This window comes from Pelodiscus sinensis, chromosome 14 (assembly GCF_049634645.1).
Source record: "Pelodiscus sinensis isolate JC-2024 chromosome 14, ASM4963464v1, whole genome shotgun sequence".
Taxonomy (NCBI): domain Eukaryota; kingdom Metazoa; phylum Chordata; order Testudines; family Trionychidae; genus Pelodiscus; species Pelodiscus sinensis.
Window position 1 is genome coordinate 38,734,915 of NC_134724.1, and position 27,398 is coordinate 38,762,312.

Below are 27,398 nucleotides of genomic sequence, written 5' to 3' on the forward strand. Positions count from 1 at the left end.
CACGTGCCCCTCGCCCAGCTGCTGCAGAGCTGGGGGAGCCCTCCCGATGCCACCTACGGCGCCCTCTTCGGCCTGCCCACGCGAGCAAGACCCAGCTGCCAAGCGCCCCCGCAGCTCAGCCCTACGCCTCCTGCCAAGGCCCCTCCAGCGGGACCGGTCTTGCTGCTTCAGAGAACGAGGCTAAAGCACACGCATACACGCACACACACGCACAAGTGTGCACACACATGCACAGGCATGAATCTGCAAGCACACGGCGTGCACACGCACACACGTGCGTGCAAACTCACGCACGCACTTCACCACAAACCCCACTAGAATACACGGCGGGGGGGGAGGGGGGCGAATCCCCTGCTGACACTGCAGGCTGAGCGTAAGGGAAGGCCAGACAAGTGACCCGCCCTGCAGGGAATTCCGAATTCCTCCCTGCCCCGGCCCGGGGCAGCTGCTGTCCGTGACTCCCAGAGGCAGCACGTGGGGAATGGGGCCGGCCCATTGGCCCTCCGCCGGTCGGGCCTGGCCTGCGCCGCAGCAAGCTGAGCCTCGTGGCAGTGGGCCGGGGCTGAGCCAGCACGTTGCCAGTCGCGTGTCCAGCAGGCCCGAGTCCCCATAGAGCCCAGGGCTGGCGGCAACTCTCACCTACCTTGACAGTGTTATCCAGCAGCACTGCCTCGGCGGCTCCCCGACGGCGGGACCCTGGCCCCCAAGCAAGGGCTGGGCTCTGGCCGTGATGCTCAGGAGGCGGCCAGCTTGCTGTTCTGTTTTTATTATTAGCATTGATTTATTTAAATATATATTTCTGCCCCTCCCCTGCTCCGGAGAGTCCCCAGCCCCCCCTCAGTTTTTGCCTTTGATTTTCTGCTTGGCCGCTACGTAGGGCAGCGCCGTCTGGGTGCTTTTGTCCGACACGGTCTGTGTGCTGCTGTTCCTTGTCAGTTTCCGGTGCTGAGCGGTGCTCAGGTGAGGGAGGAGCTGCTGCGGCGGCGGCGGCTTGTTCATGGGCCCGGCCGGATGCTTGTGCCCCACCTCCCCAGGCTCCTCCAGCAGGTCCTCCGGGGGCGGCAGCCCCCCGGTGCCTTCCTGGCTGCTTCCGTCGTCGTCGTCGCAGCACAGGGCGTGGTATAGCACCTTGTCACTGAAGCGGACCCGCTCCCGCATGCCCGGCGTCCTCTGGGGCGGGGCTTTGGGGTTGGGGCCCGAGCTGAAGGCCTCCTCGCTGGAAGAGTCGGGCGTCTCCACCCGGGGTCCGTTTGGGGTCAGCACCCCGCCGTTCATCAGCCGGTAGTCTGGCTGGCGGCCCGGCGGCTGCTCCGAGCCGTCCCCGGAGTCCGAGGGAGTGGAGACCTCCAGGAAGGAGCAGAACTCCCAGCTGTCGGAGAGGATGTCGGAGGCCATGAAATCCAGCTGGCCGAGGTCGAACATGCCGCCCCCTTTCTCGCTGCTGGACGTGCTGCTCACGGTGGCTGTGGTCCAGTCGTCCGGCTCCAGCTCAAAGTCAAAATCTGACGTCAGCTTGTCGATCTGGCTCACCACCTGCATGGAGACAGAGCGAGGAGTCAGGGGGTAGGGGGGGCGGCGCCCTCATCCCGCTCCATGGCAGGCACGTGGGCCGGCCCCCCCCGTAACGCGACACCACCGGGCGGGCCTGGCCCCCGTAACGCGGCACCACCGGGCGGGCCCGGCCCCCGTAACGTGACACCACCGGGCGGGCCCGGCCCCCGTAACGCGGCACCACAGGGCGGGCCCGGCCCCCGTAACGCGACACCACCGGGCGGGCCTGGCCCCCGTAACACGACACCACCGGGCGGGCCCGGCCCCCGTAACGCGACACCACCGGGTGGGCCCAGCCCCCGTAACGCGGCACCACCGGGTGGGCCTGGCCCCCGTAACACGACACCACCGGGCGGGCCTGGCCCCCGTAACGCGACACCACCGGGTGGACCTGGCCCCCGTAACGCGGCACCACCGGGCGGGCCTGGCCCCTGTAACACGGCACCACAGGGCGGGCCTGGCCCCCGTAACGCGATACCACCGGGCGGGCCTGGCCCCCGTAACGCGACACCACCGGGTGGGCCCAGCCCCCGTAACGCGGCACCACCGGGCGGGCCTGGCCCCTGTAACACGGCACCACAGGGCGGGCCTGGCCCCCGTAACGCGATACCACCGGGCGGGCCCGGCCCCCGTAACGCGACACCACCAGGCGGGCCCGGCCCCCGTAACGCGACACCACCGGGCGGGCCCGGCCCCCGTAACGCGACACCACCGGGCGGGCCCGGCCCCTGTAACGCGGCACCACAGGGCGGGCCCGGCCCCCGTAACGCGACACCACCGGGCGGGCCCGGCCCCTGTAACGCGGCACCACAGGGCGGGCCCGGCCCCCGTAACGCGGCACCACAGGGCGGGCCCGGCCCCCGTAACGTGGCACCACCGGGCAGGCCTGGCCCCCGTAATGCGGCACCAGCCGCGCAGAGCTGGACTGGGACTGCCGGGGCTGAAAGCGAGGCACCAGGCCCCTACTCTCACAGCTGGCGGCAGGCTCACATTGCTCTGTCCCCGGGTCCCTAGCGGGAGCGGAGCCGCACCGTAGGCCTGCCATGTGCTAGCGTTTCCTTCCCACTGCAGAGCTAGGCTTGCACTGGATTGGAGGCCATGGGTGAGATGAGTTCTGGTGGGACTCAGCCTCGTCTTTAGGCGAGGTGAGTAAAATGGGCCAGGATCCAGCCTGCCCCCCTCACTGCCAGCCCAAGCAGAATGTCCCTGGAGCAGCGGCCCGGTTCCAGCGAGGACTGGAGTTGCCAGGCACGAGAGGCCCGGTCATTGGAGAAGAGCCGCAGAACAGGAGCCGGGCCCTGGAAGACTCATGAGGAATTTCGCTGCTCTGGGGCTGTGGATCCCCCAGGGGCATCAGCCAGCAAAGTCTTGCCCGGGCTGGGGGGGAATGAATCGGCAGCCACGCCGGGTGCTGCGGCAAGGCGTGGAACCCGCTGGGTTCCCAGCCCGGGCCTCCCGCGGAGCGTCCCCCTACCCGTGTGCTCAGTTCGGAGATGGCCCAGCCACAGCTGCGGCCTGGGCAGCTTCTCACTGGCACCAGGCCCCCGGCTGCCGCCTGGCCCCGTAGCCAGGCCTGGCTGGTTCCCTTCTGACGGATTTGCTCTTTCCCCATCACTGAATTCCCCTTTCTCCCCCCGTCTCCTCCTCTGCTGCTCTGCCACCTCCGCCCACTGCCTCTCCCTTTGCTCACCCACGCTCTCCTGTTGGCTGCGCCAGCCTGGCCTGCCTCACACCCCCCTGCCCTTGCTGGAGGCAGCACCAAGCCACAGGCGTTGACAGGTCAGGCTCTGGGCTGGGCCACCGCTGGGGTCAGATGTTAGGGTGGTCAGGTGTTCAGTTTGCACCCGGACAGGTATTTTGGCTTTCCGTCCCGTAAAAAAACCAGAGACTGCCGGAAATGTAAAATGTCCGGTATCTCCTGTTTCCTCGGATGGAAGGTCAGCGGTGTCCGTGAGGGCGGGGGGAGCAAGGAGCACGGTAATTTAAAGGCGCAGCACCTTTTTTTTTTTTTTTTTTGCTCAACAAGTTTGGTCTCCCCCCACACCACCACCACTCTTTTTTTTTTTGCTGAACCAATTTTTCCCTGCCTGTTTGGGATTTTTTTGTGAAGGTATCTGGCAACAAACCCTATCAGACGTGGATGGAGTCAGCCTGGGGAGATGCTGTGTTAACCCCAACACGTGCTCCCCTCTGCAGGCAGAGGGTGGGGTAGCAAAGGCCGTGCCTGGAAGCCCTTGTATTTAACCCCCCGGCCCAATTTGCTTCTCATTTACACCAGACTCCTGATTTACACCAGCAGCAGAGCAAAACCTGGCCTCTCCTCACTGCCCTGGAGCGACTGATGCCCTGGCGGTGCTCCAGGTTCATTTCTGACAGGAGACCTGCGACTCCCAGCCTGGCTTGTCCCGCTGCTCAGCGCCCCGGGAACCAGCACCCCTCAGCTCAGCGCCCCGGGAACCAGCGCCCCCCAGCTCAGTGCCCCGAGAACCAGCGCCCCCCAGCTCAGCGCCCCAGGAGCCAGCACCCCTCAGCTCAGCGCACCGGGAACCAGCGCCCCCCAGCTCAGCGCCCCGGGAACCAGCGCCCCCCAGCTCAGTGCCCCGAGAACCAGCGCCCCCCAGCTCAGTGCCCCGAGAACCAGTGCCCCCCAGCTCAGCGCCCTGGGAACCAGGGCCCCGCAGCTTAGAATCCCAGGAACCAGCGCCCCGGGAACCAGTGCCCCGCAACTCAGCACCCTGGGAACCAGCGCCCCGCAACTCAGCACCCTGGGAACCAGCGCCCCGCAACTCAGCACCCCGGGAACCAGCGCCCCGCAGCTTAGAATCCCAGGAACCAGTGCCCCGCTGAGCCCAGTGGCTGTTTAGCGTCACAGAGCAGCATCAGCAGGAGCCGCAGTGCCTGACTCACAGGGGAGTGGGACCCTGCAGTGCAGGACCGAAGCCCGTGGAGCGTGACGTGGCCGGTCCCACAGGAGGCTGGTGCAGAGCGTGGAACCCAGCACGGGTCGCCAGAGGCCCAAGCTCTGCCTGGGCACTAGGCCCGGCCCCTCCGGCCAGGCTCTGGGAGCAGCATCGCAGGCAAAGCCACGGGCCACGGGGAAGCGGTGGCGCTGAGGCTCAGGGTCTGGGGGGGACCTGGGCTGGCGCTGGGGGCTAACGGCTCAGGCCCAGAGAGGAGGGCGTCTCCGTGGCTGCATTCAGCCCTGCGGCCGAGCTCCGTGCACCGCCTGGCGCAGTGCCACGGCTGGCTGCAGGGGAGATGGGGACAGCGCTGGGAGCTGGCCCAGAAACTGCCATTACCTGCCGCCCCCAGGCCCTTTGTTCCCTGGCCTGGGGAGCCCCTGGGCCTGGTCAGCAGCGGCACCCAAGGGTGAGTGCAGGGGAAGGCGAGTGGGCCGGGGCTATTTTTAGAGGCGCGCCCCTGGCCTGGGTGACGGGGAGCTGGTGCTCTCATGCTGCCGATGCAGCGTCTCAGTCTGCCCGGCCGGCCCCGACAGACTCGGCGCGGGGCAGGGCGGCCGGGGGAAGCGTTGGGCCGGGGGCATGATGCCCCCAGGGCTCCACGTGCCCCGCAGAGGCCAGGAGCTGCTGGAAGGAAGGCGGCCTGGGGGTCACCTAGCACGCATGCTGCTCCCCCAAGAGCCAGGGAGCAACCCCAAGGCTCAGATCTGCCCAGGCGGACGCTGCTGGAAGGCCCAGGAGTGAATTCTCCTGGTGCCCTGAGCAGAAGCTGCCACGGTGGGTGTGGGGACACTGGAGGGGGCCTTGGGGAGCGGCTCTGAGGGGGGTCCCCTCTCTGCTGCAGCAGCACCCCCCTCGGAACAGGTGTCAGAGGGGAGCCGCAAGGCGTGGTCCTGTGGTGCCTCGGACTGGCCGGGGTGTGCGGTGTGGCCAGGGCAGAGCCAAGTGTGGAGCCCCCTGTGCGGACCCCCAGGCGGGGGCCACGTGCGGAGATGGAAGAAACTCTCCTCCCCTCACAGAGCTACAGTAGGGAGGAGGCTCCCGGAGCCGCTGGGGAGGGGAGTTGGGCGCCCAGCCCAGCGTGCAAACCCAGAGCTGGGAGCAGCAGGTACGGGGGGTGGGGAGCTGCGGGCCTGGGACCGAGGGGATCTGCCAAGCCGGCCGGAGCTTCCAGGGCCTGACCCCCAAGGGGGCCAAGTGCATAATCCACCTGCCCTGTGCCTAGGCTCCCCACCCCACCCACCGAACTGCCCCCTGGCTGGCACAGGCCCAGAGGCTGTTACGGGGGTGGAGGGTGCAGGGGGTTCCGCAGAGAAGACCCTGGCCAGCTCCCAACGCGCTGCCCGGGGCCCCCGTGGGCTGCGGGATCCGGGAGCTGGAAATGTCACCGCGGAAGCCGGTTCGCTACCTGCCGCCTGCTTTATTTCACTTCAGCTGCGGGATCTCAGTCAAAGATTTAATAATCATTTTCCCTCCACATAATACAGCCCTGCCGTGGCGTTCTGGGGACTAATTATATACACAAAGGAGAGCGGGGAAGGAAGCAGAGAGGGGGAGAGAAAAGGCTGCTACAAGAGTCAGGGATAAAATGGACGCCTAAAACGTCACGGGAAAATTCCCAGGGCTGGTGCGCGGCTGTGTGAGGCGGCAGCACCTCCCCAGGAGGAACACGGCTCTAAACCAGCGGCTACACAAGGGGGGAGTTTAGAGACGGGGCTGGCCTAGAGCGCTGCGTCCTAACCCCCCTGCTCTTTGGGGTGCTGGGCTGGGGCCAGAGAGTGCAGCTGCCTCTTGTCTCTGGCGCAGGCCGAAACAACCATCCCACAGGCCTGAAGGCAGAAAGGCAGCATGGCCCAATGGCTAGCGCCCAGGCCAGCCACTAGGCAGATGCGGGCTCTCACCCTGGCCTGGCCCCTGAGGGAGTCGGCTCTGGCTGGCTTGTGTAAAGCCCGACCTGTTTCTCAGCCGTCTGCCGCGTGGGCAGCGAGCGCTGCGCGAGCATCCAGGCCGAAGCGGGTAACCCGGGCACCTTTGCAAAGTAGGAATGAGCCGGAGCAGGAGCCACCATCCCCGCTGCCCGCACCATGCAGGGGGGACGAGCGCACGAGCGTCAAACCCGCCTCGGCTCTGCCGTTGCAAATCGAAATCCAGCCGGCGCGTTTTCACTGCCGCAGCCAAAGCCCCTCCCCCCAGGTCCATTGCAGAAAGGGTCTCGTGTCTTTCAGCGCCGACAGCCCTCGTCTGCCATGGGGGGAGGCGCTGCACGGGCCTCGGGGAGCTGCCCGGAAACAGCCGCCTCCTACCCCCGAGCGCGGGCGCCCGGAGCCCCAGCGAGAACGGCCGGGGGCATGTCCCGCTCACACGTCCCGGGCCTGGCTCCGTTACCTTCAAGGGGTCTCGGCCGCCCCCCACAAGACCCCAGGCCCCCGTGGAAGTCGGTGGAAGGGCAGATTCTCGCACTGCCTCTGTGCGGTGACTGCGGCAGTTTCACGGGATTTCGCGCTGTGGCGGCGCGTTGGGGTTTCGCGTCTCCTGCACCCCCGTAAGCAAACTGAGCAGGGTCACTCCGCTCGTGGCCTAGGGAAGTTCGGGTCCTCTGCGTGGGAACCCGCCCTGGGGACATGGGTGCTCCCCTTGACTCGGGCTGGACGTGGAGAGGCCCCACATGAATTGGATTCCCTCTGTCCATTCGCTGCACCGCTCCAGGGGGACTGGCACAGGCCTGTTCTCGGGGGTCACACCTTGCACTGGGCTTGATCTCTGGCCAGGGTCTCTCGGGCCGGGGCCATGAGCCCAGTGAGCCTTCTCTGGACAGCCAGGGCGGCTTCCACACCCGACACTCCATCCAGGGGGGTCTTCCCCTCCCATAACTCTCTCAGCAAGCCCAGAGGCGCCTCTACAGAGGGTAGGGGCCTCCGAGCAGCTTTCCCGTGTCTTGGGCCTTCCCGCCCCTCTGGCAGGAGTCACAGGACCGGCAGTACCGCTGCACGGCTGTAAAGATTCCCGGCCAATAGAAGTGTTGGAGCAGCCTCAGCCGGGTGCTCCGGATCCTGCGGTGGCCCCCAACGGGGACATCGTGGGCCAAATACAGCAGCTTGAGGGGGAAGACCAGCTGCCGCTGGACCCCCCCATGCCCTCACCTTCCTGGGGGGAAGCCATTCCCGGAACAGGGACCCCCGCTCCCACAGGAATCTCTCCTGGCCACCTCTCCCCCGGGGCTGAGCTGCACGGAGGCCAGCCTGGTCCCTCAGCCTCTGCAAGGAGGGGTCTGCCTGCACCTCAGCCTGGAATTCAGCCGCTGGGGCAGGGATCGGGACCTGTTCCCCACCTTTGCCTAGGTCCGGAGTCCCAGCCTGGCTGGACCCCGTGTCCACTGGGATGGGATCCTGAGGACCCTGTCAGGAGTCCTCCCCTGGACCCAGGTTGCCAGCCCCTTGCTGGCTCTGGCTCCGGGCAGTGACTAGAGCCCACTGGGATTCATGGGGCCACTCCTCCAGGTCATTCCCCATCAGCACCTCGGTGGGAAAGTGCGGGTGCACCCCCACTTCCTTGAGACCTTCCTTGGCCCCCCATTTCAGATGCACCCTGGCTACAGGCACCTTAAACGGTCATCTATGCCCTTCAGGGTCAGCTGAGTGTTGGGGAGCATACGGTCTGGGGCAACTATGTCGGGTCGGGCCAGCGTCACTTCTGCCCCCATGTCCCAGAAACCCGTCACCTTCCTCCCATCCACCTCCAGGGGTATGAGGCAGTCGCTCCGCAGGGGCCGTCCTGCCCCCACCCGGTACACGGAGAAATCCTCCTTCCGAGGGTCAGACCTCCCAGGGGCGGTGCACTGAGCATCCTTCCCCCCACTCTGAGCTGAGGTTTTCCTGCCAGCCCCTGCCTCTGGGGCAGCCTGCCCTTCCTCCAGGCCCAGCCAGTTAACCCTGGAAAGTCCCCGGTCATGGGACCTGGTGCACTGAGCCCTCTCGTGGCCTTTTTGCCCACAGCGATGGCAAATTAGGCCCTGCGGGCCCCTTTGGGCTGTCTCTGTCCAGGCCCTGGCTGGTTCTCTGGGGCGCAGATGACTCGTCTCTTGGGCTTGCCTCGTAGTTGACTCCCTCCGTCGCTCAGCCGAGATCCGGTCTCTGCGCGGTTCCCTCTCTCTCCGGGACTCCCGTTCACACCCGGACCGGCTCTCCGTGAACTCATCCGCCAGTCTCCCGGCCTCCTGGGGGTTCTCTGGTCTTCGGTCCTTGAACCACAGCCTCAGTCTGGGTGTGCATGTTTCGTAGAACTGCTCCATCATGATCATCTTGAGCAGCTCCTCTGTGGTCTGGGCTCCGACTCCAGACACCCACTTGCGGCAGTATTGCGCCAGGCGGGAGGCCAGGTCCACATAGGTCTCCCGTGGATCCTTCTGCACCCCCCGGAACTTCTTCCTGTACATCTCGGGGGTCAGCCCAAATTTGTGCAGCAGGGCCTCCTTAACTCGGTTGTAATCCCCAGGCTGTAGGTCCTCCAGCTGACTGAGCACTCCGGCCGCCTCCTGGTTCAGTGCGGGGATGAGCTCCTGTAGCCAGTCAGCTGGGGGGACCCGTTGCAGTCCACAGGCCATCTCAAAGGAGCTGAGGAACCCGTCTATGTCGCCCACATCCTTCAATTGGGCCACCAGGAGCCTCTCCAAGCGTCTGGCAGCCCTGGGACCCCTCCCCATTCAGCGCAGTTGGGGCCCCGCCGTTTCTCTGCTCTGCCACGGCCAGCTCATGCTGTTGCTGCCTCTCTCGGTCCTGGCGGTCCCTCTCTTGATCCTCTACTTCCAATTCCTTCATCTGCAGCTGGATCTCCAGCCGCCACAGCTCTGCTGGGCTGGCTCCTGCCCTAGATGGGCTACAGCTTGCAGGGCTTCCCTGTGAGGCAGTCCGGTCTCTCCGGCGGGCTCCAGCGCTCTGCCCCCTCTCGGAGCCTGAGACATTCCCGGGGGGGGGGGTCTGGCTGCTCCCCACTGGGATAGGATCCCGGCCCCGTGGCTGGTCATTCTCCTCCAGCTGGGCAATCAGCTGGGCCTTGGTTGCCTTGGCTGAGCCTTGGCTGGGGGCAGGGTTTTGGGGTGCAGGAGGGGTTCAAGGCTGGGGGCAGGGGCTTGGGGTGCAGGAGGGGTTCATGACTGGGGCAGGGGCTTGGGGTGCAGGAGGGGTTCAAGGCTGGGGACAGGGGTTCAGAGCTGGCTCCATCTGGGCCCTACTTACCTCCGGTGGCTCCTGGGTGGGGGTTCAGTGGGGCTAAGGCCGGCTTCCCCCTGCCCTGGCCCTGCACCAGTCTCAACAGCAGCCAGCAAACTCCCTCCCAAGTGCTCTTGTGCCCCCTCTCTGCTCTGTGGATAAAGGATACAGGGTGGGAGGGGGCACCCTGACACCAGCGGGGGGAGGGGCAGCTGAAGTGCCAGCACTTGACAGCCTCTTGGCCAAACCAGCCAGAGGCTCCCAGAGGGACCAGTAGATCTCGCTCGACTGCTCGGTGACCTCTACTCTATCAGTTCTGTTGCCCTTCTCTGAACCTTTTCCACTGAAGTCTCTCTCTTTTGAGATGAGGCAACCACATCTGTACGCAGGATTCCAGATGTGGGCATCCCATGGATTCATAGAGGCAGAAATATGTTCTCTGTCCCTTTCGTAATTCCCACCATTCTGTTTGCTTTTTTGACTGCCGCTGCACCGAGTGGGTGTTTTCAGAGAACTATCCACGATGACTCCAAGATCTCGAGTGGTAACAGCTAATTTAGCCCCACCATTTTATATGTAGAGCTGGGATTACTCTGCATTAATCTACATTACAATTCTTCTGCCATTTTGTTGCCCAGTCACTTAGTTTGGTGAGATTCTCTTGAAGCTCTTCCCTGTCTGCTTTGGTCTTAACTGTTGCCAGCAGTTTGGGATCATCTGCAAATTTTACCACCTCACTGTTTAGCCCTTTCTCTAGATCATTTATAAATACATTGAATAGGATGGGTCCCAGGACAGACCATTGGGGGGCCCCACTAGTTACCCCTCTCCATTCTGAAACTGACCATTTATCCCTACCCTTTGTTTCCTGTCTTTTAACCAGTTTTCAATCCACGAAAGGACCTTCTCTCTTATCCCATGACAACTAACTTTGCTTAAGAGCCTTTGGTGAGGGACCTCGTCAAAGGCTTTGTGGAAATCTAAGTACACTCTATCCAATGGATCCCCTTGTCCACATGCTTGTTAACCCCTCAAAGAACTCTAGTAGTTTGGCGAAACTTAATCTCCCTTTACAAAAACCATGTTGACTTTCCCCCAACAAATTATGTTCATTGGTGTTTCTGACAAGTCTGTTCTTTACTATAGTTTTAACCAATTTGCCTGGTGCTGAAGTTAGACTGTAGACTTGCTAGCCTACAGATATATTTTCTTACGTATTACTTATTTCCTTAGGGTTTGATTATACAATTATCATAATAGGTCACAGTAGGTTTATATTAAAGCAGTTTAATATGCCGTACTTTAGTGTACTGCCTGTAACTCAAGGGACCTATAGGCCACATCCTGTGTGTTGAACTAAGGCAAATTTTGGCTTACATATTCAGGACCTTTCACCTAGATAGCAAAATCAACGTGTGTATATTTGGGACCTTTCACATATATAGATAGTGGTAAAATAAAGCAACGTTTAATGGCATAGGGGACTTCCACGAATACCCTCCAACTTCACAAATACACCCCACCTTGGAAAAACCCAAGGTAACTGCCCAGATCAAATAACTGGGTAAGACAAATAAGAAACACTCACAAAAAGAACCATGGTAATGAACTGACATACGTGACTAAGTTGAGACGTGCAGACTGTATCTGAGTTCACTACACGAGAGTCGCCATAATGGGGGTGCTGCAAACCCCGAGGTGCACAGCTGCAAACACAGAATAATTAAATACTGGGCCTGATCCTGGGACAAGGACTTGTCCCTCCTTCCAGCCACATGTCAGCTACACAATCCAAATGCAAGAGGACTGGCAGGCCCGTCATTGCCAGGATCGCCTCTAGAGCCCTTTGAAAACCTGGCGTCACTTTCGCTCCCCTCGTCACTGGGTGCAGAACCGATTTAAAAGGCGGGTTACAAACCTCCTTCCTGCAGTTTCACGTTTGAGTCCTTCCAGGGCCCTACGGAGGGCACGGGCCCCGGCCTTCCTGTTCCCTGCTGCACCAACTCTGCCAGGCTCAGAATCCCCACAGCAGCCTGCGTCTCAACCCACAGCCCCTCCGGGGGCTGTCCTGGCCGTGGAGCACATGTGCATCCATTTGACAGCTTTGCCCAAGGGGAGGCAACAAGTCATGAGTGGACCTGGGCAGTCAGACTTAGTGGTTGGAGCAAGAGTTGAATAACCTGATTCTAAGGTCAGAGAGCCAGATTCGGAGTCCAGGGGCAGGAGGCACAGGGGTGGGCTGGGCAGCCAGGAACTGACATTACACACAAGATGTCCTGTATCTCTCCCCCCATGCTTAAATAGCGCTGTTGGACCAGTGCTATCGGTGGGGCAGGCACTCCTCCAAGCACGGGCTCCGTTAGCCACTCAGTCCCCCTGGGTATGTCGTGGAACGAGGTGTACAGATAGTTCGGAATGGCTTGTTAGTCCGAACTATCTAGCCCGTGCCGCGTGTAGCTGCGCGGCACGGGGTTCGCACTAGCTGGCTTTTAAAAATGGCGGCGCCGGCTTTATGCTAATGAAGCCCGGGAAATTCAAATCCCGGGCTTCATTAGCAAGTTTGGTATGCATACATTACCCCCCTAGTTCGAACTAGGGGGGTAGTGTAGACATACCCCCAGTTACTAGCAAGGTGCCAGATGCCTGCACAGGCTGCCTGGGGACCCAGGGCTCCGAGTTCCAGCCTGCAGCTGGCTCTGGCTCAGAACCTCCCTCTTGCCCCACCATGGGATCGTCACCCCCCAGCTGCCAGGGATTGTCACCCGCCGGCTGTATGCAGGCAGTTCTGGGCTCTGTGAGCCAGCTGTTCCACACCATCTCCACCTCCCCTGCCCTGCTAGCATGGCCAGGCCCAGAGTCCCTCTAGCTCCCACCCGAGCCAAGCGCTGGGCTCCGTGGCTCTTGGGGATAGTTTGGAACCAACTCGGTAAGCTCAGGCCTGGACCAGAGTCTCAGCTCTGCAGCTTGGAGCCACCTCTGGGTTTCTTGCCGGATGAACAGCTTGGCCCCAGCTCTGGAATGCCTGGGACCCAAACGTCAGCCCGGTTCCTCCGCTGCCTCCAGCGGCACAGCGCTACACGAAGAGGGTGCTAAGGAGCAGCCCTTCCGTGCCAGCTGCTGGCACAATGCCCCCTGGCGCTCACCAAGGCCAGCAAGAGGCGCCTGGTACCCGTTTCAGGCCCGCTTGGCTCAGTTCCACCCTTGGTGGCTCAGAGAAAGGACGGTGCCACAAGGGGCTGTTTGGCGGAGTCAGCAGCACCTGTGAAATCAGTCCAGGCAGGTGCCCATGGGGGAGCGGGGCTGATTGTGCCACCAATCTGAGATGCAGACACCCCGCTGCCGGGCTCCAGAACGGTCAGGCTCAGCAGTCGGGAAATTCCAGCTCCAGGCCTGCCCGGCTGGCCTCAGGCCACCCCTGAGGAATGTGCACCCGGAACGGCCTGTAGGATGCTGTTTCAAACCGAGGGACTGAGTGAAAGGCTGGGATGGCGCAGGCCTCCTTTACCACCCCTCAGCCCACCCTGCGTGATTTCCCTCTGGCTTCCCTGCTGCACTCCACGAGGGCGGACCCCCAGGGGAGCCGGCACAGCGCCGTCTCCCACAGGTGCTGAGCTGGGGCCGACACGGGGTCCCCGCTCGTCTGGCTGCCCGGTGACACCTCGAGGGCGAGGCAGGTTGTCGAACTCGCACTGCTGCAAGCCCCGCTCCCACGGACTCCAGCCCCCCGCAAGCAGGGCCCCGTGCCCGGTGCTGGACACGCTGACGAGGAGCGCGGGGCCAGCCCGGCGCTGCAAAGTGCTCGTCTCACAGAGCGTGGGGGACGCGCCCTCGCAGGACTGAACAAACCCAGCATGCAAACACAGCAGGCAGCCTGCTCCCCGCCAAGGTCCAGCATGCGGGAATCACGCAGCCCCCTGCCCTGCAGCCAGCCTGCAGCGGAGCGGGAAGCACGAGCAATGGAGACACGCCCGCGGCCGGGTCTCTGAGCACGGCGTGAGCTAACCACGCGCAGCGCTGCCCTTTCCGCTGGAGACCACAGGGAGGTCGGACAAGCTGCACGCGACGGCTCTCTAGCTAGGCCCGGAAGCAGGGGGTGCCAAGGGTGTGAACACCCCCATGGCCCTCATGGGGCAGAGCCTGCCGGCGGGGGGAAGGCTGGGGCTGATCCCCTGCACCACGAGCGAGGCCGGGGGCAGGGGTGGGCCTCACTCCCGGGGTGGGGTGGAGAAATCAGTCCCAGCCTTCTGCCGGCCGGAGCACGCCATGGGGGTGCGCTCATACCCTTGGGGTCCATATTTATCCTCCCCCTGCAGAGGGGCCTGCTAACGGCCCAGGCAAAGGTATCCTGCTGCCACGTCAGACACCAACAGGCCCGCAAGTGAGGAAGCTCCACGCTGGTGACGGGAACCACACAGGCGCCAGCAGCAGGGGAAGAGGGCCAGGGCGCCGCTCCCTTCCCGGGGGGGGGGGGGGAGGGGGGGAGTGAAGACATGCTGCCTAACGCCACAGCCACGTCTCTCCTTGTTTGTCATTTGCATTGATGGTGCCCACCCCCACGCCCGCGTGCACCCCCCACTTCAGAGCTGCAATTGACACCCCCCTGGAGGGAGCAGCGATTGGGCGCTGGGCTTCCAGGAGCGGATCATTTTCAAGAAGCCGCAGCTACGAACATTTGCACCCAAGCCCAGGTCCAGCCCCTCCCCGCTGCCCCGCCCGAGCTGAGACCGAGTGGCAGCGCCATGGCTCCCTGGCACAGACCCCCGGGCCAGCCCACCCCCGGGAGCCCGCTGCTCCGGCGTGGCTGCCCTGCAGGGAGGGAGCAGTACAAGCCCCAGCCTTACTCAGTGGAGCTCCCCTTCAGAAGAAGGCACGTGGGGGGCAGTTAAATGGGCCCCAGGATTAGACGGCTGCTGAGACTGGCTTATTGGAAGAAAGCTCCCCAGCAACTGCCCTCCCCGCCCGGGGTGTCCACGCCCAGTCCGTTTCACTGCCCACTGCAACCCTGAGCACACGCCAGCCACAGCTTCTGCCCCAAGCTGGCCAGGCCCGAAGGTCCCAGCGCCCCCCCCAGCCGCGCAGGCAGGGCACGGCCCGTCCCCTGGCTTGGCCCACACTGGCGCCAGGCACCGGCCATGAAGTCCAAGCACCCAGTTCCAGGAAGACAGGAGCAGCATCACCTGCTTCAGAGCAGGCGCAACCGCCCCACAGCAGGCGCTGGGGAGAATCTGCCCCCAAGTCCCACCGGATGTTTAACCTCCCTGCCAGCCACTTAGCAACCCTGAGAACGGTGGGTCCTGTCCATCCCCAGCCAAGCCCTGCGCCTGCCTGTTACAAGCCCCCACGCCCGCCGCGTGTCTCAGAACCCCGAGAGGAAGTGGGGGGTTTCGGGGGCTCAAAGGGGGAGCTCAGTGCCGGATGTGACTGGTTCAATGTGACAAGGGGGAGGGGGTTTGTCATTGCAGAGAACAGCCCAGAACTGGAGCTGGCACCTGGTGCCCCCGGCCTTGCTCAGAGGATGCGGCCGGTCCCGGCCAGACACAGACAATGGGCAGCAGAGAGGGACCCTGGCGACCGGCCCCAGCAAGGGGAGAACACTGGACGAGGGGGGAGGCGGAGAAGAGGGGCCAGGCGACCGGATTACCTGGAGAGAGACTGGCCGGGGAGGGGCTGTTGCGGGGGGTATTGGAGGCTCTGCCGGGAGCCTGTTGGGCTGTTTGGGACAGAGCGAAGCCGGCAGAACTCAGCTGGCTGCAGGGGAGGCCGACAAGCCTGGGGGATCCTTTGCTGTTCAAAGCTCCGTAGCCCCTCCTGCGGGGCGCTGGCCGGGAGTCGCTCTGGGCTGGAGAACAGGGCTGCGCTAGTCCCTCTGGGAGTGGGGACCCCGGGGGTCCAGAGAGAGGGGACCCCCCGAGGGGGCTGACGGCGGAGGCAGGCAGCTGAGGGCTCTGTGAGGCACCATCCTGGAGGCGCAGACCCCCCAGGTGAGAGGGGCCCCCCCAAGAGAGGGTCACCGCAGTGGAGTGACCCCTGGGAAAGGGCTGTCTCACTGCCGCTGGAGAGGAGGGGGCTCCCCGAGACGGATGGGCCGAGCGTGGGCACGACCTGAGAGCCGGGACACCCCGAGCCTGAATTTGGCAGGCTGGCTCCGCTCTCGCTAGGGCGCTTCCTGCCAGGCTGACAGTACGCGCTGCTGCCCAGTCGCCCGGCTTTCGCTGCGTGCGCCCGGACAGCAGCAGCCCCACGCGGGGCTGTGACATAGTGGGGGGTACCTTGCTGGTTGCTATGCTGGGCAGTGGACTGTGGGTGACCTCCACTGGCTGCTGTCTGCAGCACGGCCCAGCAGGGCAGGGGACGAGTCATTATGCGAGGGGGCTTTGAAACTCGTCAGACAGGTATCTCGCAGGGAGGGAACAATGGGAAGAAGGGGAGTGGAGCCCTGGCTGGGGGCAGGGCTGGGAGGGAGGTAGTTAGGTTTCTGGCTGGTACCATGGAGGAAGCAGCCTAGGCAACAGGCTGGGATTTAGGGGCCCAGGCTCCCCCATCTCAAGGGGGCTGAGGCATCCTAGGCCTGCCCTGGAACCAGATTCCATCTGTGCTGTGCTGTATCCTGGAGAAGCAATACACTCCCTCTAGTCTACTGGCTGGTGGAGTCTGTCTGTGCCATTACGGGGGTGCAGGAGACGGGGAAACCCCAACGCGCCGTCACAGGGGCAAGACCCCTCCCCCCCAAATCCGAGCAGGGGTAAGACTCGTGCTAGGTTGTTTTTCGGCAGCACCCGCCAGGGGCCCGCTGCCAGCTGCGCTCATCAGGCACTAACGGAGCCCCGCTGCCCCTGCGCATCCCTCCCCGCCCCACCTAGGCCCACAGAACCACTGCCAGACAGGCCACACAGGGGCCGGGTGCTACCCAGGATCCTTTGCCAATGAGCAGCTGGCTGTGGCAAGCACGTGGCCAAAATTCTAGCTCTTTGATTAGCCACCTAAGTCACATGCTACACTAGGGAGCTCCGACTGCACAAGCTTTCCTGGGGCGGCTGGCTGGGGTTTGATTTCAAAAGTGGAATTCACTTTAGAGAAAGATTCAGCAGTTGTTGAAAATACCTTCCAGCCACTGTGGGCAGTGCGGTGCAGTAGGCAGGGTCTGGGCCTAGGAACTAGAGCCAGGGGGTTCATTCCTAGTGCTGCCATGGAGCTGCTGCATGCCCGTGCCTCAGTTTCCCTTCACACCCTTTGTCTCTGTTGAATTCTAAACTCCTTGGCACAGGGCTGTTTCTGCGGGTGCCTGCACAGCATCTACTGCACTGCCACCCAGCACAAGGCCCCGGCTCACTTGAGGCCTCGAGGGCATGTGGAACACAAATCAGCCAATTTTTGGCCACCAGCAGCAAAAAAGAGCCACGGACACAAGGGGAAGAGGCTCAAAAACATTTTACTCAAGTCTGGTTTTATTGCAGCTGTCCCAGCTCGGGGGGGGGGGGGGGGGGGGGGGGGGACTCCCACAGTGCTGGAAGGGAGTGGAAGGGAGGGGGAGGTGTATGAAGTGTGGGGCTCCAGTGCCCCAGAGGCATGGGGGAGGACAGCAGATGGGGAGCACAGGCCACAGGTGGAGCCCAGTGGCCCACGGGTGCAGGTTGCCCACCACTGGTCACAGCCCACTCACTAGTCTTGGTCGCCTATCACTGGCTCATAATATGGCTGGGCTGTATTGGTGGGCGGAGTCAGTGAGTGGGCGGAGTCAGTGAGTGGGCGGTCAAGCGTTCTCCAACAGGACGCCACCCAGCGTATTTAAGAAAATAATCCGGAATTCCAGGGGAAAAATCCGGGTGCTGGCTTCCGAGAGCGCGCCCTGAAAGGGTAGACGGGACGACCATCGTGGCCCCACGTCACCGGACCGCTGGCCAGCGCACAGGCCACAGGCTGCAGCGAGGCGCCTGTCGCTGCTGCTGGCCTGCGCACAGACAGCTCAGTGGAGATGCAAAACCGGCTTCAATTTGGATTGTTTTGTAAAATCCTTCCCACGACCTGGCTCCCGCGCGGCTCTTCAGAGGAGTCTGACGGGGCAGGACACTGGTTCGACGCCAAGCGAGCGCAAGTGCCCGCAGCGAACGAACAGAGGAAAATGCCTCGCTCCCTTTGCTTGCGGGCTCAGCAGCCAGCGGTGCCCCAGTGCGACGCGCCGGCCCCTGCTCAGCAGGATCGCACCCTCCAGAGCTCTGCTCCCAGCCAGCCAGAGCGGGGCTGCTGCCCGGACACGGAGCATGCCCACTTTGGACGGCACAGCATTTCCCTGGCAGGGACTCCCTCGGGGAAGCTGCTTGGTGCCAGCTGGGAATGAGAGGGGTTATCCCAGCTCTTGGGCAGCTCAGCTTCTTCCCAACATCCCTTGCTAACTCTAAGCCACACAGCTGGCTCCGACGGGCACTTGCCCCGGGATCTCGGTGTCTCCCGGCGCGTCACCGATGCATAGCTCCAGCAAACACACCCGCAGCCCCGAGAGCCTTTCCCTGGGGCGGGCAGCTGCATTCCTGGGGGCAGCGAGGGGCCGCTGTTCTGGCCAGGAAGCGAAGAGGAAGAACGCATGAGCACTGTGGCCTTTGGCCAGGAGGTCGGAGATAAGGCCCTTGGTGGCTGTGAAAAGTTCCAGCGGGCCTTGGAAGTGCACTGATGCTCAGGACTGCCACGAACCTCTCGCCGGCTGGACACCGAGCCCCCGCTCAGCCCTGAGCCCAGGGTCAGCTTCTGCCGCACAGCTGTCGTGCGTAAGGTCTCCATCAGCTCTGGGCGGCTTGGGCACTGGCTCATCCAACCCCCCTCGGCTTTCCCTGGAGATCCCCTCCCCACGTAGCGTCCCACAAGAGTCGCAGCTGCAAAGTCAAAACCACCCAGGCTGCGAGAATCCGGCCTTGAGACGAAGGACTCCAACCTAGCAAAGAGCACCCTGGCCACCTCCCGCGGGCAGGGCTCTGCACCCACGTAGCCAGCCAGGGGCACCCCTCCAGCACCAGGCTGCCCGGATCCGGCCCGGTCCCAGATCAGCCTGCGACACCGGGGATTCTGCCAGGCTGGTTCTCGGGCTGTCACGAGAACAGGGCTTGGCCTTCCTCTCCAAGGGCCCCTCCCCCCAGCAGGGCAGACAAGAATCGTTCCCCGTCATACAGGGGAGGGGAGTGATGAGAGCCCCCTGCCCAGCCCCTGCTCCAATCTGCCCAGACGCGGCTCTTCTGCAGCGACCGCCGCGATCCCAGTCATGGGACAGGCGTTCGGCCCGCAGCCATCAGCCCGCCTGCCCTCGCGCCCCCCTCCCAGCCCGGCTCTGCCCCGCCGGGGCCTCCTCTCCCCCCTGCAGGAGAAGGGCTGGAGTGGTCACAAGCACAAGCCAGTGGGCTTTTCTGCCCATGCTGAAAGCCCCCCAGTGCGCCACACGCGAGGCCAGAGGCCGAGCAGCCCTAGAGCGCGAGGGGAGCAGGCGCGTCCCTGGCTCTCTGTGCCGAGCGCGCCAATTCCAGGGCCTGATCTTCGCTCAGACTGGCAGAGACTCCCCCAGCGCTGGCGGGCTGAGCTCGGCGAGGTGCAACGCGCCACGACAGGCACCTGCCCCTCTGTAGCCTGCGTGGCTACCAACCCGGCCGGCAAGGCACACGGCCCCGTATGCGACTGAGGCTTGCACCCCCGCCCCCCCGGCTGGCTTCTCGCGGCGCTGCACTAGGGTTTGCCAAGAAGGATTATCTGGGCCAAGCCCCAGAGGCTGTGAGCTGTGGCCAAGAGGTGGCACGGAGAAGACGAGGCCTTCCTAGGTCACCAGGGACTGGCTCAGCCAGCTCCTCCCCACTGGGACGGGTGCCACAGGCCTGGCCCCCCGCATCCACAGCCCAGTCTTTGCTGCCTCAGCGCCACGGGCCTGGCCCCCCGCATCCACGGCCCAGTCTTTGCTGCCTCAGCGCCACGGGCCTGGCCCCCCGCATCCACGGCCCAGTCTTTGCTGCCTCAGCGCCACGGGCCTGGCCCCCCGCATCCACGGCCCAGTCTTTGCTGCCTCAGCGCCACGGGCCTGGCCCCCCGCATCCACGGCCCAGTCTTTGCTGCCTCAGCGCCACGGGCCTGGCCCCCCGCATCCACGGCCCAGTCTTTGCTGCCTCAGCGCCACGGGCCTGGCCCCCCGCATCCACGGCCCAGTCTTTGCTGCCTCAGCGCCACGGGCCTGGCCCCCAGCGGACTCAGGACGGGGTTTAGGCAGGTCCCCGAGCAGCTCTCCCTCCAGTGGTGCCAGGCATCTCCCCAGCTCAGGGGCACGGGGCTGCATGGGACGCTGTCCACCAGGCAGGCTCAGGCACAAGACAGCCTGAGCAGCAGCACGAGCCAAGTCAGGCCACTGAGCCAACCCGCTGACCCTGGGAGCCCGGTGTTTCCTTGCACACACGCTAGCGCAGAAACCAGCCCGGCCCAAGCCAGCCCCCGGGCGCTTCCCTCTGAGGCTGCTGAAAGCTCCCGATTTCTGACCCCCGGGCTCCCCTTGCCCCTTGGGAAAGCTGCGCCAGACCCGGGGCCTGCTGCTGGGGTAAGGCGGGAGAGGAAGCCACACGGCTTTCCACCAGCTGCCAAGGCGCCCTGAGCTCTGGGCTGGCCCTGCTGGAGGGCTGCCCGGTTTGTCCCGTCACAGCCCTTGCGCCGTGCCTGGCCCGACAGAGGCCGCCCGCCCCAGCCACCAAGGGACCTGGAGAGCTCATGGTCAGGGCAAAGTTTGCTTGCATGGGCCAGGCGAGGAGCTGGCAGCCCGATGTGGGGGGCTCCTGGCCCTGGGATCCCAGGGTACTGGGAGATTTGCTGCATTTGACAGTTTTATTCCAACTCCCAGACCCGCCCTCCCCCCCCACCGCCCCCCGCAGGCTGCTCCCCTCCCCCAGGGCAACATGCCGTGAACTGGAACTAACCTTGCAGCCGGCAGCACCGTGCTGGGACCCTGTGAGCACAGGCTGCCTCCTCTCCCCTTTCCTTGGAGGGGAACAGAGCAAGGCCATGACCTGCCCAGACCCAGCCTGCCTGCAGCACACAAGTCCCAACAGCCCCTGGGGAACCAGCCAGCCTAGCACCGGCACTGCACACGTCTAGCTCACGCCTGGGGTTCCCCGCTCGGTGCATGGGGCCTGATCCACAGGGGCAGGCACCGGTAGCTCTGCACGGGGCCTGATCCTGCCTGGGGTTGGCCACTTAAGACAGACGCCTGGAGGGCAACTGGGAGCCCTTCTCCTACGTTCTCCAGCCCAGGGAGCAGGCTGAGGCCCTGCTGGGATCCAGCCTTGGCACGTCTCCAGCCAAAGGCTCCTGCACCTGCAGCTAGAGGGAGGCACAGGAAGCGCCGGGCTGCACAGCAAGCAGCAGTGGGGCGCACGGGGCAGGGCCATAGGGAGACCAACCCCCCTCCTCTCACACACTGTGCCCGCGCCAGAGGGACCCCCCAGGCCGGGTCGGGGCACAGTCCGGCCCTGCTCCAATGGGGGGTCTCCGGGCCCTTTGCCCCCGCAGCGCGCTCACCTCCCGCAGCTCCTTGGCCACCTGCTTGAGCTCCCGCAGGATCCCCTCCAGCTGCCCGATCACCATCTTCATGCGGCACCGGATCCGCTCCCGCTCGCTGCCGCCGGCGGGCTCCTCACGGGGCTGCGAGTCCGCCGAGCCCCCGGCGCTCATCCTTCTCCGGCGGCTCTGCCCCAGCCCGGCCTGGCGTCCGCGGAGCCCCTCCCGGCCGGGGAGAGCTCACCATCTTAGCGCCCCCGCGCCTGCCCCAGCAGCTCACGGCAGCGGCTCGGAGCCAGCCCGCCGCACGCCCATGGGGCTGGAGCGCTGCCGGGCGCACGCAGATCCCGGCCCGGCCGGCTAGCGAGGGAGGGCGGGCAGCGCACGGCTGCGAGGGGCTGGCCGGCTCGCCGGCTCGGGCATGGCCCCGGCTGCTCCGCTACGCCGCTCCGGGCCCGCGGCCACCTGTCCCGGCGAGCTTCGGGGCGCAGGGGCAGCGGGGCGAGCTCGGGAAACGCCTCGCTAGATCCACGGCGGCTTCCTCGGCGGGGCGCGTCCGGGGTCCGCCGGCCTCCTGCGGAGAGAGCAGCGCGTTACGGGGCGAGCCGGCCGGGCCCCAGCAGGCCCCGCCCGAGCCGGGACCCCCCCGAGTTGGAGCCGGCAGCAAACGGAACCGCCCCCGCCCCGAAGTTTACGGCCCGGCCCCCCCGCGCCGCGAGCCCAGCCAGGCGCCACTTACTCGCCCAGCCGCGGGGACCGGGCCGGCTCCGCGCCCGTCACCAAGGCCCGCGCCGCGCCTCTGCCTGGCGGCTGCTCCCGGGAGAAGCCATCCTGCGCCGTGCCCGGCCCCTGGGCGCGCCCCGGTGCGGCTCTGGCGGCGGCGGAGCGGAGCCGCTCACAGGGGGCGGGGGGCGGCCGCGCCGCGTGCGGGGGAGGCGGCCGGGTTCCCCGCCTCGCCAGCGCCGCTCTGCAGCGCCACTCGCCCGCCTGCGCCCCGGCGGCCCATCGTGCGCCCCAGCCCGAGAGCCGCCCCCGGGGCCGAGGCCCCGCAGCCCGGGGTCTCGCCGCTGGCCGCGCCGCGCCGGAGCTAGTGCCTGGCTGGGCAGGGCTGCAGCGGCCGCTCCTTGCGCGCTGGGCTCGGCCCCGGGCTGGGCGCCGGAGCTGCCCACATGGTGAGGTCCCGCGGCTCAGAGCCCGCCCCGAGCGGCCACGGAGGGAGCCGCAGTGAACGCGCGCCCTGCCTGGAGCCGAGCCGGGTCGGGGCTCTGCGCACGAGCGTGCGCCTGGCAGCGAGGGGCAGAGCCAGGCAACGCAGCCGGCGCTTAAAGGGGCAGAGCGCGCCGGGTCCCTGCGGCGGAGGAGCCGCCAGGCGAGACCCTCGCTCCGACTGGAGCCCTGCAGTATTTGGCAGGGAGGGAAACTGAGGCACAACGCGAGGCAGAGCCGTGCGCCCTCCTCCCGCGGCCAGTGGGAGAGCGGGGGCTAGAGCCCTGGGCTGCGCTTCCCGGGTCGGTCTGCTCGGTCACAGGCGGGCGAGGCCTGGCCAGGAATCCCATTCCGCCTCTGCTGCAAACCTTCCCGGGGCACCCCCCGGTGGCCACCCTAGGCCTCGCTCTTCCCCTGCGTGGGCCCTCGGGCTTCCCGCACAGCCTCTGCCCCAGGGGGCTCCAAGCCAGCTGGAGAGCCCTGGTCCTCTTGGGAGGGGTCTTGTGGGCCCAGCAGCGGGGATCACCCCCAAGTGCGGGGGCAGGGAATCCAGAGAGGGGTTGTCACGAGGCCCTGCAGGAGCATGGTGGGCTTGGTAAGGCAGCTCCCTGCCTGCTGCACAGGGGCCCAGGGATCTTCCTGCAGGGATGGTCCCAGCCCCATGCGCAGGAGTCCTAGGCTGGCCTGGTTTGCGCTGCTGGGAGCCAAAGGAGCCGCAGGCCACGGGCACTGCACAAAGACGAGGCAGAACCTCAGAGCGGCTGGGGCAGCCTCTCCTTCCCTGCCCGTCGCTGTGCAAACGCCCAGCACCAGCCACCCCGCCACCCGGAGCAGGGCGCCCCCCCGTTCCCAGGGGGGCCGGATTCGGCACAAGGCGGGCGCTCTGGAGCTGATGGGGAGGGCGGGATTCGGCACAAGACGGGTGCACCGGAGCTGATGGGGAGGGCGGGATTCAGCACAAGACGGGTGCACCGGAGCTGCTGGGGAGGGCGGGATTCAGCACAAGACGGGTGCACCGGAGCTGATGGGGAGGGCGGGATTCGGCACAAGACGGGTGCACCGGAGCTGCTGGGGAGGGCGGGATTCGGCACAAGACGGGTGCACCGGAGCTGATGGGGAGGGCGGGATTCGGCACAAGACGGGTGCACCGGAGCTGATGGGGAGGGCGGGTTTCGGCACAAGACGGGTGCACCGGAGCCGCCAGGGAGGGCGGGTTTCGGCACAAGGCGGGTGCACCGGAGCTGCTGGGGAGGGCGGGTTTCGGCACAAGGCGGGTGCACCGGAGCCGCCAGGGAGGGCGGGTTTCGGCACAAGGCGGGTGCACCGGAGCCGCCAGGGAGGGCGGGTTTCGGCACAAAGCGGGCGCTCCGGGGCCACCGGGGAGGGCGGGATTCGGCACAAAGCGGGCGCTCTGGAGCCGCCGGGGTGGGCAGGATTCGGCACAAGGCGGGCGCTCCGGAGCCGCCGGGGTGGGCAGGATTCGGCACAAGGCGGGCGCACCGGAGCTGCTGGGGGGGCGGGTTTCGGCACAAGGTGGGCGCTCCGGAGCTGCCGGGGGGGGCGGGTTTCGGCACAAGGCGGGCGCTCTGGAGCTGCCGGGGGGGCGGGTTTCGGCACAAGGCGGGCGCTTCGGAGCTGCCGGGGGGGCGGGTTTCGGCACAAAGCGGGCGCTCCGGGGCCACCGGGGAGGGCGGGATTCGGCACAAAGCGGGCGCTCCGGAGCCGCCGGGTGGGTGGGATTCGGCACAAGGTGGGCGCTCCGGAACTGCCGGGGGGGGCGGGTTTCGGCACAAGGCGGGCGCTCCGGAGCTGCCACGGCGGTGGGGTGTGCGCCCCGGCTCGGGCTGCCAGCCACCTGCCCATCCTGCACTAGCTGCACGAGGGTGAAACCTGAGCTGGTCACCTGAGCACTCTGCCCGGCTCGTTGGAGGCTGGTACCCAGCCCGAGCCCCGGACGGTGCCAGAGCGAGTGTCTGTCTGCTGGAGCTGGGAGCCCTGTCTCAGTGCTGTGTCCAGACCCGCCAAGGGCCCTCTCTGCCAGGCTCTGAGCCCCCAGCCTCCGCCGGGGTGCCCCGTAAGTAGGGGCCAGACAGGCTAATGGACGAGTCCTGGAAGAGGCGGGGGAGGGGAGAGCCTGGCCTGTCCCTGACCTCTCCCGAGGTCACAGTGCCTCTGAGCAGTGGTAGCTGAGGGCTAATCCCTGGCCCCACCCCCATGCAGCCTGCATCCCTCCTGCAAATGCCACCGCCAAGCCTTACTTCCTCCCTGGTTCTCTGGCTGCTCCTCCCTCCCCTGCAGCCTCTTGCAGCCTGGGCCAGACTCAGGCTCCCACAGCTGGAGCGCCAGGGCCACGTGTGCAGCCCGCTGGTGCCCCACAGAGCAACATGGTACCAGGAGCCCAAGCTGCTCCTCTGTGCCCGAGGGGCCGGGCCCAGAGCCCTGCTGCAGGCCGGGCCCGCGGTGCCTTTGGCTACATCCCTGCCCTGGAGAAGGCTCTTTCCATGCCACAGCGTTTCCTGATTTCCCCTGGCTCCGATCTACGGGCGCTTCTCCTTCCCCAGGGCCGAGACCTCAGCACCTGGCCTCACCCTCCCATTCCATGTGTTGGGAGGTGGGAAGAGGGTGACCTCAGAGGCGACTCTGCCAATTGGCATGCAAGTTGAGTGGGCTCATTTGCATACTCCAAGGCCATTGGTCGCAGCCCTTGCTCACTGAGCATCAGGCTTTGGTTGCCCCTGGTTGGGAGGTACCAGGTTGTCCCATCTGCCTCTGGCTTGGGAATCCGCATCAGTGGGACCAGTTCTTAAGCTGCCGCTCTCCTGCCTGGCAGCAGGGGCCTCCGGGAACCTGCCACTGCCAGGCCCGGGGAGCCCCGTCCTCCTGTGGTCAGTGGCTGTCAGAAGAGGCCTGTAGTGAGTTCCTTGCGCTGCTCGCCCTGGACCTCAGTGGGGTTAGCACTGCAGCAGGGCCCCTCCTGCGAGGTGCTTAGTGCCTCCAGACGAGTGCTAAGAGTGCCGCTCTCCTCCGCGCTGCGGATCGTCGCCCTGCAGGTCTCATTGCTGGGCCAGCCCTGCAGCTGGGCTGCGTCTACACTGGCGGGTTACTGCGCAAGAGCAGCGGTTCTTCTGGAAAACGGCCGCGCTGCCCGCCCGCGCTGGCGCAAGAAGGGTACAGCGCGGCGTCTTGCGCGAGAGCTACGCTCTTTTCTAACAGGCGTAGGCCCTCTCGCGCAGGAGGGCGGTGTGGACGCTGGGCAGGGGTTTCTTGCTCACGAGAGCCCTATGGCTAAAATGGCCGTCGGAGCTTTCTTCCGCGAGAGCATCCACACTGCCATGGGCGCTGTGGCACAAAAGCACAGCGCGCACAGGGCAGTGTGGTCGTGTTCTTGTGCAAGAAGCCGCCAGTGTAGGCATAGCCCCGGGGAGCCCAGCAGAAGATCCCGTCAGTGGCTTTGATCTCCAGTGAGAGCAAGGCCGTGAAACGTGCGTCGGGTCGCGGTGAGAGCCCGGCCCTGGGCAGCATGGTGCTGGCTCAGGAGTTGTGTCCTGCATAGTTATTCAGCATCAAGCCGGCAGGCCAGGAACACGCCCTCACGTCTCAGAGCTGGTGCTTTCACTTAGCTCTAGAGGCTCCTGGTTCAGTCCCTGCTGCACCTGCCTAGACGGCAGTGGTAGCAAAAGCACCCCAGTGCACCCTCTGGGTTCCCCCTCTTCTTGGGCACCAGTCACTAGTGGGCCGGGGAGCGGAGCGGCTGCGCGTCCATCGGCAGAGGGCACTGCCAGGTGGAGAGCGGCGTCCGCCACACTGCGAGGCTCTGGCGTCCGCGCTCCCCAGCGTGGCAGACCCCCTGCGCTCGGCGCTGCTCTCGGGCTGCGTTTCCTTGGCCCCGGCGGAATTTCAAAGGAAGGAGCCATTGATTTCTGGGGTGTCCTGCATTTTGTGTTGCGATGACGCCAGTCAGCTTTTCCCCGTTTGTCAATTTCCCTTTCCCCAAAGCTTATCTGTGCACGAAGGGAGACTACAGAAATAGCGGCGGTAGGCTTGTAACCCGGGAGCCAGGAGGAAACCTGCAGAGAATACATTAAGAAACAGGAAGAGCGTGTTTTCCCTTCAGCTCTCTCTGCTTAAAGCTGCATTTGAAACCTGCGTCTTTCTCTCGTCCTCGTGCCCAGCTCCCCTCGTGACCTTTCCAGCCTGCAAAGCCCCCACCCCCAGCGCCGTGCGCTCGCACGAGAAGGCCCCTGGATTTCCACCTGGAGGAGCAGCCGCTGGCTTCCTGCGAAGTGCTCTGGGCGCTCAGGGAACCAGGCCCGAAGCCAGCGAAACCCGGTTCCCTTTGGGGTGTTGCAACCAACAACACCAGCCCCCGCAGGCCCTGCGTTTCCACACCAGCGGAGACGGAGCGGGATAGCCCCTCCTCTGGGCCGGGCCCCTTAGGGTGTCATCTCCTGGGGGGCCTCCTGCGGAGCCCAGCACAGGGGCTGTCTCCTCGGCTGGTCGCTGGCCCGGCGCAGGGCGAGGAGCCGCTGGCTGGCAGATGGCGGTGGGGGCAGGACAGCACCCCGGCAGGTGTGTGGCTTGCACAAGTGCCACCACAACATGCACGATCAATAGTAACGATCCCATGGAGATTAGCCTCGTCCCATGGAGATTAGCCCCATGCTCTGTCCTGGGAGGGGGTTTGGCTGAGGTCGCCCGTCCGGCCCGGGCAAAGCTGGGGCACCAGCCCCGGGCGGCGCTGCCTGCTGCGTGAGGAGCGCCTGCCGGGGCGCCCAACCGGCGAGGGCCCGGCCTGGCTCCCCTCTCGGGAGCCGTGTTCCGAGGTGATGGCAGTGTCAGAAAAAGGGATCTGAGTCTGCCAGGTTGGGGCCTCTCTGCCTCCCCGACACCAGCCCCCCGGTGCCAGTGAAACAGCTCCGGGGACCCCCTCGGCCACTGACGTTCAAGCCTCCCAAGCCCAGAGAGAACA

At 65.4% G+C, this 27,398-nt stretch overlaps 1 protein-coding gene across 1 annotated transcript; it reads right to left on the reverse strand.

The window, feature by feature from the left end:
- Window positions 1-653: 653 nt before the first annotated feature.
- INSYN1 (inhibitory synaptic factor 1) lies at window positions 654-22,473 on the reverse strand. Its single transcript, XM_075897574.1, has 3 exons — window positions 21,963-22,473; window positions 21,245-21,797; window positions 654-1,533 (listed from the first exon to the last, which is right to left on the reverse strand). Exons 2-3 carry the CDS (start codon window positions 21,395-21,397, stop codon window positions 838-840), a joined length of 849 nt encoding a protein of 282 aa, XP_075753689.1. The 5' UTR covers window positions 21,398-21,797; window positions 21,963-22,473; the 3' UTR covers window positions 654-837.
- Window positions 22,474-27,398: the final 4,925 nt, after the last annotated feature.

Coding starts and splice junctions, on each gene's coding strand:
- INSYN1 (XM_075897574.1), bottom strand. CDS start 21,397: ATGAGCGCCGGGGGCTCGGCGGACTCGCAGCCCCGTGAGGAGCCCGCC. Junction 1,534..21,244: donor TGGCCAAGGAGCTGCGGGAG/GTGAGCGCGCTG, acceptor GTCTCCATGCAG/GTGGTGAGCCAGATCGACAA.